Below are 11,815 nucleotides of genomic sequence, written 5' to 3'. Positions count from 1 at the left end.
CTGCTGTATTATTTTGTACAGTTGTAAATTACAATAAATAAATAATAAAAAAAAAAAAAAAAAATTGAATTTTATAGTTAGGTTAGGATATAGCATTGCTAACCCTCACATAGGTTTGAGTTAGTTTAATGTTGATTATGATTCCAGGTCAGGCGCCGATCGAGGCGATTTCCCATAATTTACATCTTACTGTTTCGTTGGCCGGATTTTATTTCATATTTTTACCTTTGAGGATTAGTTCCGATTGGTCTAGTGGGAGTAAAAACTTTTGAAGTACATTTTTCAGTGTTCAGACTAATCATACATTTAGTGAAGTAATGTTATAGATGATTAAAGTGAATTTGAACATTATTTTTAGTGATTATTATGTCATCATATCGAGAGAACACTGCTGTATCTTCAGCGAACATAGAATATTTAGAGGAATGTGAGGACTGGATGATATCGTGAAGATAGAAGTTGAACAGAATGGGAGAAAGGACTGAACCTTGTGGAGTGCAGGAATGGATTTGTTTGTGGGTAGAATCCGTGTTATTTATTCTAACGGAAAATGCTACGCCGTTGAGGAACGAGCTTAAAATATTATATAAGTATTTTTTCTTTAGTTTTTATAGGAGACCTTGATACCAAGGTGATCTTATCGAAGACTTGTTGGAAGTCCAAGAACGTTGCCAAGGTGTGTCTCTTCTTTTCAAATCCGTTTATTATAAATTCCGCTAGCTTTGTCAGTGGGTGCAAAGTGGAATGTCTATACTGAAAACCGAAATAATTTGGATGTTCTGAAAAAAAAAGTGGTTTTTTATAACTGATTCCAATAATTTTCCAGCAATGGAAATTATACGCTCCACGTATCGGGAAAATATCCAGTACGCAGGCAACTGATAAAAATTGATGTGATGAAAACGACAGTTTTCCGTGGTATCATTTTAATAGCTATGTCTGGGATCAAATCATGACTAGGAATTTTCTTTATTTTAAACTTTTTAATCAGTCTGGGATTTCTTTTGGGGTTGTGATTTAGGCAGAAGCTTAACTGATGCGAGGGGGAGATTTAGCTCTCATACAACTCAAATACAAACCAATATAACTGATTTCCCTAAGCCTTAAGTTTTGTATTATTTTCAAAAAATAAAAGCACAAACATATAAAAACATGAAATTAACACTTTTTTAAATAACATTTTCACCTCTATAAAAAAAAAGGTACATTTTGAGTCCTCTTTGTAGGACCCTCTATAAATAAGATAACTATCATTTCCAACCTGCCATTTAGGAAAACTAGGCAAAAGACTAGCCTCTTTACATTGTATTTCTCGAATAAACTGAGACATATTTTTTTCCTACTTACAATGATTAATTATTTATAATAAAAAATGGAGATTAAGTATACAAAAAAAGTAAGACCTATTATTCTTTCATGATACATATTGAAGAAATATTGAAATCATATTATCAGCCATACTGTGCAGCTTTATAGAAACTTTTTCAAATTAAGAACAAATATTACAACTTAGACAACTGATGAAAAAATTAAATAGCACTTTTAAGTTAGCAAAAAACAAAAACGAATTTTTACGTATTTAGGTAACGCATGTACAAATGCTGCTATCAAAAGATGGATCTGGAAGTTTTTTTTCTTTACGAGCCTATATTTTGAATAAGTGATTAAAAATATTTTTTTTAAATATTTATTTATTGCTATTTACAACTGAACATTATAATACATTTAGTAAATCTGATCTAAGTTAAATTGAAGTGTTACAGGCGTGTAGAGAAACTACCCATTGGTAGCACTCTAATGACATTTTACATTAGCTGGTCTCGTGGCCAACTTCTTTTCAGGCGCCTCGGAGGATTGCCAGGAATGGAAGAGGATGCAAGATTAGAAACTAGGGGGTTTGAGTGGTTAGAGAGTTTATAATGGAAGGAGTGATATCTGGTTCGGGCTAGATCGGTTACATAGAGAACATTAAGGTCTTCATGTATGATTTTATTTGTGACAAAGTAAGGAGCATTGAGGATTTTACGAAGGATTTTGGATTGTAAGGATTGAATACGAGAGGAATTCGAAGGTTTAGTGGAGCCCCAAAGCTCAACTCCATATGTCCAGATTGGCCTTATTACAGTCATGTAGATCAGTCTTTTGTAATGTGTTGGAAGTTTAGACCGTTTGTCTAGTAAGTGCTGTAATAGTCGAAATCGACTTGCAGTTTCCTGTCTTTTCAGTCTGGTGTGGATCTTTTCACTTCCCTTCTTTTTCCTTAGACTATTCCCATAACAACAAGGCGATCGCGACACTCTTATAAATTAGAAAGTAGATCTTACATACAACAAAGTTGGCCACCCCCGCTATACTCCCATGGCAACCCTCTTCACAATCAGAGAAAATATGTTTAATGGTTTCTCTTTAAAAGATAAGTCTACTCAAAATTAATGTACAACGTATATTAAAAGTTTTGATCAGCATTTCTTAAGCAATAGTGAGCAGTTAATAGTTTTGAGCCATCTTTTATAAAAGAACAGTAGTAATTAAAGTGAATTACAAAAACAGCCTAGATTTTGTTGTTGTAATTTTTAAAGATGCTATACCTTCACAAAAATATTTTGTGAATTAAAAAATAAAAAGGTGTTTAATAATTATAAACTTTTTTTTTTCTTTTTTACAGAGCCTGAAAAATACAAGAGAGAAGCGACAAAAGGCTACGGAAGGTTTGTACTAATTCTAGTGGCATATGAACTCAAGAAATTGTTTAATTAACAACTATTTTAGGGGTATTCATGATATTGTGTTAAATGTAAAATGTTTTACCATGTTAAATGTTATAAGTATAGCATTGTGAGAAGCCCTGTTTAATGTCATGTTAAATGGTAAATGCATAAGAGCTCCTAGCGGATTTTCTGAGCAATTTGTTTAGTAACCTTTCCTTCCATAACTTCATGTTATTGTTCACTTCTAAGTTTTGATTACAGTAATTTATTACAACATGCCTAAAATAAGTGAAAAGTAAAAGTTTGGCTATTGATTATATTTTTTAAAAGGTCCAAAACATAAAAAAAAAAAAAAAAAAAAAAAAAAAACACAAACTACGTGTAATTAACCTAACACGATAACAAATAAAACGAGGACGAGCTCAGCTGGTCTGTTTCGTGACGTCATTCTCCATTTAACAAACCTAGTAACAGACTCTCAGCCATGTTATATGTTAAATCGTTTTAACATGGTAAAAGAATGAAATATTTCTCCATTTAACATAAATTTTTCCATTTAACACGCTTTAACATGTTAAACTAAAGATCATGAATACCCCTGTTGTAGGTTTATGAGATGATGTATTTAGTGTATCCTTATACTACACCTTTGAAAGTGTGTGTGACTTCAAGTCACGAATTTTTTTTTTTTTTTCAAAACCCTACAAAATTTTAATGGTGTATTTATAAACATTGAACTTTCTCCTTTTCCTGTAGAACATCTAGACATTTAAGGAGTCTTTTGGAGTAAATTATTTTTGTTGTTAGTATTTATAAAGGTGTATAATGTGTTGGGGTATACATTATTTCTGAATTTAACAAACTTAAATAGTCACGAATTGAATACTGCACGTCAATGAATAAGTTTACAAAAAAAAAACAAAAAAAAACCAGGGCCAATGACCTTGTCGAGGTGGTTGGGTTAGATCTAACTCCAAATTTAAGATATAAGGTACTTTCTACCAGGGCTCGACAATTAGCACTCAAATGCAACCTGTTCTTCCAGGAAAATGAGTTCGTTCTACATTGTTCTAGTCTGTACGCACGAAGGGAGCATGCAAGTCCTTATTAGGCGCTAGCCGCAGAGCCTTACAATAGGAAACAAGGTAAAGAAAGAAGGAGAAATCCATAGAAGTCAAAGTAATAAAAGACAATATTATTATTAGACACACAAGAACGAAATAATCCACAGGGCAAATGTTTTAGTTCTGGCTCCTTACGAAAGCAACGCCGTGAAGAGGGATATAACATTTTTTTTTTTTTTTTCAAAACCCCTAGAAACTTTTAATGGCGTATTTATAAACAATGAACTTTCTCCTTTTACTGTAGAACATCTACATTCTAAGGAGTCCTTTGGAGTGTATTATTTTTGTTGCCAGTATTTATAAAAGTGTATAATGTGTTGGGGCTCACATTATTTCTGAATTTAACAAACTTAAATCTAATAAAAACTTAATCCTAATACTACGTGACCTTACGTAGTGTGTTGCCAACGCACCGGAGGGGGGCAGGTGTTAACGTGTCGAATAACGGGTTCGTACAGTACTGAAGTGAATCGAAAAAATTGATGTGACGTCGCTTGATGAACTCCGGTATAGTGGGCAACTCGAATAATTGATGCAGATCCAGTGACCTCTTCCTCCTCCACTTAACATTAGATTTTTTTTCTTACCTCCTATTTTATTTATTTAAACTAATACAATTATATATGCTACTTAGAACTAAGGATAATATATACACATATTTACATTTTATCTTGTTTTATGTATTCCCGAGATAGATTCCCATAACTCCTCCTACAACCTTTTCTTTGTATATTAAGTTCTACCTTTCCTTGCTAGAGGTTAAAGGTCTGTCTGTCTTTCTCAAGCCTCAAACAAGGAAACACATAGCTGCATTAGAATTACCCATCTTTTCCTTCATTTTCTATCATTATTTCCCACGAATGCAGTATATGATACTAGAAATTTCAGTTGAAGAAAAGATACAGGTAATCTAATTTCCCCTTATTTCATAAATCTAACTTAATTCAACTCTTTCATTTTGTCGAGGTGGTTATGTTAATATCTGACTCCAATTGACAATGTGAGGTACTCTATAGCAGAAGGACTGCATGTTCAAATAGGTAAGGTAGCTGGTTAGGAGGTGAATAGACAGGATAAGTCTTAGGGGTGCGAACCATAAGTTCTCGAAGGATGGAAACTTTGCTCCACAGGGTTCTAGTTTGCAGTCACAAAGGAGGAATGAATGTCCAGACAGGGTACTCGCCACTGGTCCTTGTAGGAAGGTAACTTTGTTTTACAGGGTACTAGTCTGTAGGCACGAAAAGGAATGTAATTCTAGACTGGGTGCTAGCTAATGGGCCTTATGATAGGATTAAAGATGTAGGAAAGAGGTGCTGACCATTAGGAACAAGTACGAAAGAAGACACATCATATCGTTCTGATATCTCTCATTACTATTCCGAGCAAAGCTGGCTCTATCCCATTATCCGGAGACAAATCCTCCTTGGCACATCTATATTCCAATCTCTAATAACCAAAACATCTTCCTACATCATTGACCTCCTCACCCTACATTTATCCATTCGCCTATTAAACACAAGATCCCAACCTACCTACCAATCTCTCTATTCATACCTACAGAACTGTCTCATTTGAAAAATATTTTGAGGGGCTAACATGGAGTGGGGATAAACCTTTTCATCTAAAAAGGCTTCTTAAATATCTCTGGGGTAATGATTCTACTAAGAATGCAAAGGCCAGTTAGGGGCACACTTAATTTTTTGGTGATTCACTATATTCTTTTGTTAAAGTTTATTTATAAAAGTAATACATTTACTTTAATAATTTACATTTCAATGAATACATAAACACAACAACAAAATAGGACAGACTTTGGTGGTGCTCCTAGGTAGGAAGCATTGAAGCTCTTAGTTTTGGCGGGAAGCAATGAGGGTATTAGTACTGGTGGCTCCTGATGGATAGTCTCGCAAAAATTTCATAAGCCAGCATAGATTTAAGCGCACATTTAATCCCAGAGAAAAGAGATGAAGGATATAATTAGTGAAGATGTGATGTAAAATGATAAATCCTGAGTGAAGTAGTCAAGGTATAGTGGCAATAAAAAGAGTAATAACCATGCATTTTAAGGTCATTAACTCCCTATAACTCAAAATAATCTTTGATATAGTTAAATATAAATTTTCTTGTTGTTCAGTCTAATTTCTTGTTGACAGTTTCGGGAAACCGGATCGAAATGACATTATATTTCTTTAAATGACCCTTAAATATCACTTGAATAAGTTTTAAATAATAATAATAATTTTTTTTTCTTAACCTTTAGTTTTATTTACAAAAAAACATCATATACATTTTTATTTTTATTCTTTCAGTTTTTATTGGCAAAAATAAATAGACAAAATATTTTAATACTACAATTACACTCTTATTAAAAAGATTTTGTAGTCAACTTGCTTTTGTGGGTATGATGTGGAGATGACCATGGCATTTACACAAGTTGGATACTTCTCTTACTAGCTTAATATATGATGGACAGTTATTAATAATTTTCTTCATAATGTTTTAGATATGACTAAGAATTTATATCTTGAAGCTATGTTGGAACAATACCCTTCAATTGATAAAAACTACAAAGAAATTCAACAAGAGCTAATGGAAATGCTATTTGTGGTATGTATCGATGATTGTAACGAGAATAGTCTTACGACCCAACATATCTTAATATAAACAATATGGTAATACAGTTAAACTTCTATATAACTGCTACCCCTATAGAAAATAACTTTATCGGTTATACAGGTTTCTGCTAAGAAGGGGTTATTAAAAAAATAATACAAAATGAAATTAAGTCCAGAAAAAAGGGAATAATACGATTTGATACTATTTAAAAAAAAAAAAATAAATAAACACATCATTCTAGGGACATTTCATCTCATACATCATTTTGTAGGACACATAAATTAGTGAAAGGACACAAATTTGAAAAATGGTGGACAGAATACCTAATTTTGGGGATCATTCTGGGGTAAGCTGTGACTATGGTGCTAAATTATAAATAAACAGCCTGGGAAAAAAGCCATTTTTATTCAATTTTTGGATTATATGCGTCTTAAAGCATAAAACTTTAAATTTTGAGACAGGGGACTACATTTTTTTTTTTTACATCCACAAAATGCTGTATAAACTAACTGATATGTGGGGTATATACACTAAATGGATATCTCTTAGTGCCATCAACACCTGTCAATTTTGGAATAGTTAGTTTTCACGTTCATTTTTTATAAAAATGCTTCCTCGTATAAAGGATTCCGCTCATGGGGAAAAATATTGGTTTCCTCATATTTAGTGAAGAGGTTCTGTTATAATTTACAAGATAAATTTTAAATTAAAGTTAAAGAGAATAGGGGAAAGAACTGAACCTTGTGGAGTACTGGCCTGGATAGGTCTGGTGGTGAAATCTGTGTTATTTACTCCAACAGTAAATGTTTGACCATTGAGGAATGAGCACAGAATATTATACATGTATTTCAGAGTGTTCAATGTTTTTAGTTTGTATAGACGACCCAGATGCCAAACCTTATAAAACACTTGTTATGAGTCCATGAGACTAGTTTGTGCTTCTTCATTTCAAATTGGTTTACAATGAATTCCATTAATCTTGCCAGTTGGTGTGAAGTGGAATAGCTATACTGAAAATCAAATTGAAAATCTAGAATAATGCTATTGCATTGAAAATAAGCTAGGTGTCTTTTTACAACTGATTCCAGTAATTATCCAACTATGGGTGATAAACTTATGGACCTATAGCTCCTGAATTGTTTAAAATTTTCTCCAGGCTGATAGATTAGTACAAGTTCCGTTCCAGCAGATTTCTTCGCCCCAAGAACGTCCTATCCTTTCGCCTTTTATAGATTATTGCTACTTCTTCTACGTATGATATAAATAACATAAGACTTTGCAAAATAACCCAAAATTCCAAAATTAATAGATATGCCACATTGGCACCAAACCAACGATAACTTATTAATGTAAATACAAGCAAAAGTTTCAATACCACAAGGTATTGTTTTTGTCATAATAAGTAACTGCCAATTATTATTCTTTGTAATCCTTTTACTGATTTAATTAAAAATTGTTTAGGGATCACAACCTGTTAGTATTTTAGTAAGTACAGCCCTTGTTTTCCTGGCTACACTTCCAGAATTACAAGAGAAAGCATGGCAAGAACAACAAAATATTTTTGGAGACTCAGACCGAGATCCAACAATTATGGATTTAAAAAATATGGAATATTTGGAGAGGTGATTATTTAATTTTTTTTTATTTCAGTATAATGTCCATATATTACTTGTAAATAAATTTATTTTTCCAGGGTAGTGAAAGAAGTTATTCGGTTTATTAGTGGTCCTACTTTGGCCAGAAGAACTAAAGAAGAAATCATTATAGGTGAATTTCATTTAATTAGAAAGGAATCTTTTCTAATTTAACTGATGGAACTAACAAGAGAACTTTCCAAAATTTATTGAGCTTTGTATATGATTAATATTCTACTTATCCAAACACTGCTAAATTAATTTTAAAACTTTTATTCAACATATTACACAATATGATAAACAGAGGGTGATTTTTGCTTGGTTAAAGTATCAATAAATTGACAAAATGTTTTGAAGTTTTTGAAGAAGAGTATTGATAGCGAAATATTAAAAAGTAATAAATTAATTTTATTTCTATAAATTTTAGATGGCAAGATTATACCTCCAAAAACAACTGTTATTTTGTGTAGCAGGATAATGCTTATGGATAATTATTATTGGGAGAACCCAACAATGTTTAATCCAGATCGTTACCTTGGAAATGAACCATCTAAAAGTTACAACCATGCAATGTCTGCTTTTGGATATGGGATTAGAAATTGTCCTGGTAACATTTTATAAACTATTATAATAATTTGATTTAAATTAAATTTACATAAAGATTTATTCTAAGAATTATTTTGAAATAATGTCAAGAATCTAGAAGTGAGTTATAAAGGAAATATTCTTATCTCTCTATTATACTTGTACCTCCATTATTAAACAGATAAAATATATCTAAATATATGCAAACGTATTTAGTGCCCTTTCTTTGCAACATGGCATAAAGGTTTGGGCTGGGACCGCAGAAGACGGGTTACAATATTGGCCCAGGAGCCACTGGCCGAGGGGTACAAAGAACGGGGAGGACCTCTCCACTGGGGGGATAAAAGGGAAGAGGGGTTAAGATGACTTCAGGCTGCAGAGCACGAAGCCTTTCCCTCGGCAAGGACGTCAACCAAGGAGATAGTGCTTTGCAACCTCCCGGGTCTTGGTGGAGGATGACCTCTCTAAACAGCAGGTTAGCACATGCCTTCAGCCCATCAAAAACCTTTATGTACCTACGCTCTATGAACTCCAGCACTGAAGGGAGCTGGAGCTCATCAAGAATGGCACTGTTCCTGGCCCTTTGGAGTGAAGTTCCTCCGACTATTCGCCAAAGGAGGGAATTATAGAAACTGCAGCTTTTTCTGCATGGTCTTGAAGAGTAGTTGCAGGAGCAGGGCACCATAGACCAGAGTCGGGTGGATGATTACCTAGTAAATCTTTAACTTAAGCCGAAGTGAGATCTGCTGTGAGGTGAGCAGGTGGTAGAGCCTGTAGGGCTTCAACTGGGCCAGTTTGAGTCTCTCCCTGACATGACTGCAGAAGGTAAGATGCTTATCAAGTGTCACGCCGAGGTAAAGGATGGTGTTCAAGATCCTTCGGCCTTCGCCGCCCAGATCATATAATATTTTAGTCTGTATAATATTTTAATTTACATATGAAAAGTGTGTAATATTTTAGCTTATTATTCTTATAAGCTGTGTAATGACACAAAATTGGTAGTGGGAAATATTCAGAAGAATATATTGCAGTGTTAGATTTTAATCAGGAGATGAAAAATATGAAATAGTATGTATTTCAAAGATAACACTGGACACTCAAGGTCACTTGGATATGCTATTCATATTGAAACATTCGCAATTCACTATGAGATTGAAATTTTCTATGATTATAGAATAAATCAGAAGAACAGAGTTTTAAAACAGTCGTTTTGTGTAACATCAAATGAAACAATATTTACTTGTGGACATTTCTATGTGGCTCTATCAAGGTGCAGAAACCAAGAAAGAAAAAACATAAAGAATTGGATATATAAATTGACTCATAATTTCTTCCATTATAAAAAAAAAAAATCAATGAAATAAATAAAAATACATATTAAAAAATTATTATGCTTTTTTTTTTTTAATTATTATTTCAGGTACCAAGTCAAAATAAACAGAGAACAAATTCCTTTTACAAGAAACAACTATTTCTTAAATAAATTTAGACATGTAAAAACTCAAATTTAAGAAACATTGAAAATACTAAGCATTAAATAAAGAGTCATCATCACTTATTAAATAATTTTTAATATAGCTTTCTAAGTTAGAGAACGGAACAGCATCATACGTACTAGCCTCAGAGTTAAAGTGGCTGACCGCATCCTAGAGTAGCACAAGCTAAGGTGCTTCGGACTACTCCTTAGGATAGACCAGGAAAGAACTGCCAGGAAGACATATGTGACTCTCATGGAGGGAAGAAGGCCAAGAGGAAGACTGCGCATTTCGTTAAAATATTATTTAAATCGAGCAACATTGAAAAAGTCACTAAAATTGGAAAATAGCACAAATGATTTGATTCTTCTGAGTAATGGAATGACATTGGATGATACCTTTTATTTCTTGTCAAGTTGTCCCCCCCCCCCCATACCAACAGAAAAGAACCCTTTACATGCCCTAATTAAATAATATTAGTTCAAATTATTTGTATAAAATCTTACCAGTACCTATACAATTGGATTTTAAATTTTTATTTATATGTGCAACTCAAAATTATACCCTTATACCTGTCTTCTGAATAAGATGTATAGTTTTTGTTTTTTTGATAGTGTTAAATATGCAGAATTTTTTTAGGTACTCGTTATTTTTAATTCTGAGAAATGTTAATTATTTGCCTAGCTTATTGTTCAGTGTCTAGTTTTGTGTATTATTGATTTATATAAATGACTTTTAATTTATTATTTTATTTACATATTTCTATTATATTCAATATATAAGCAATTTACTGCACTGACTAACTCTATACAAAAGGAGGTTGTCCCCAAAACATATAAATATATTATTATTATCATCATCTCTGGGACTACTTTTGTAAGTATTAATTGGTATCATTATTATACTTATTAATTATTATACTACATATTATATTAATTAGGATAAGTATTTGTTATTCCATAAGTTATATACAATTATGGACTGATACCATTCTAGAGTGAGCCAAATTATATATTTAAATAAAGAAAATAATTTTTTTTTTTTATATATTATTTTTAATTGTTTAACCTACTTTTTTAGGTTCGCAGTTTACATATATTCAGGGAAAGGTCTTATTATCAACAGTACTGAGGGCTTTCAAAGTAGTCTCTGATAGACGATACGAGGATATCAAACAATCTGCACAACTCATGATGGAAATTAAAGAAGGAAAGAATATATCTATTGTAAAAAGAAAAATGTAAAGAAAATATTTTGTATTATTTGTACATTACTATATGAAGTGAATAGTTATGCTTGTAATTTTTTTTTTCGTGAATACAACTAGTTTCTTTTGTAAATTAAGAGAAAAATATATGCTTATAAGGTTAGGACACTTATAATTTTTATTTACTTATTCTATGCCAACTCATATATTTCTTGAGTATGAGTACCATCTTGCAATCTTCGGACCAAGTAGTCGCATAACTAATCTAGTACAAGACATGGTTTCTCAATCTTACACAAACATGACAAGAATGCAGAGTAATGTTAACCAAACAATAGCCAGAATTATTCCTTTGATAAGTTTGAAACCTGAGCTTGTTTCTCTTCTGATGAATTTTATTAGATAATACCAGCACCCCGTATATTTTGTTGTTGTGTAAGGTTACTTGCTCATAGTTTGTGTTTTG

The 11,815-nt window shown here is 32.3% G+C and overlaps 1 protein-coding gene across 1 annotated transcript in view; it reads left to right on the top strand.

Moving 5' to 3' along the window:
- LOC106679207 (cytochrome P450 4c3) overlaps positions 1-11,524 on the top strand; it is a 41,758-nt gene extending 30,234 nt beyond the window's left edge. Inside the window, exons 8-13 of the mRNA XM_014418223.2 lie at positions 2,666-2,708; positions 6,336-6,439; positions 7,910-8,070; positions 8,142-8,215; positions 8,510-8,689; positions 11,223-11,524. Coding sequence (XP_014273709.1) covers positions 2,666-2,708; positions 6,336-6,439; positions 7,910-8,070; positions 8,142-8,215; positions 8,510-8,689; positions 11,223-11,386 — 726 coding nt within the window. The 3' untranslated portion in view covers positions 11,387-11,524. The remainder of the gene's footprint in view (positions 1-2,665; positions 2,709-6,335; positions 6,440-7,909; positions 8,071-8,141; positions 8,216-8,509; positions 8,690-11,222) is intronic.
- Positions 11,525-11,815: the final 291 nt, after the last annotated feature.

The sequence above is a fragment of the Halyomorpha halys genome, unplaced genomic scaffold, assembly GCF_000696795.3.
Source record: "Halyomorpha halys isolate HHAL.00 unplaced genomic scaffold, Hhal_1.1 Scaffold12.1, whole genome shotgun sequence".
In the NCBI taxonomy this organism is placed as follows: Eukaryota; Metazoa; Arthropoda; class Insecta; order Hemiptera; family Pentatomidae; genus Halyomorpha; species Halyomorpha halys.
The sequence above is the reverse complement of the archived record's forward strand: the minus strand, read 5'-3'. Positions and strand labels throughout refer to the sequence as shown.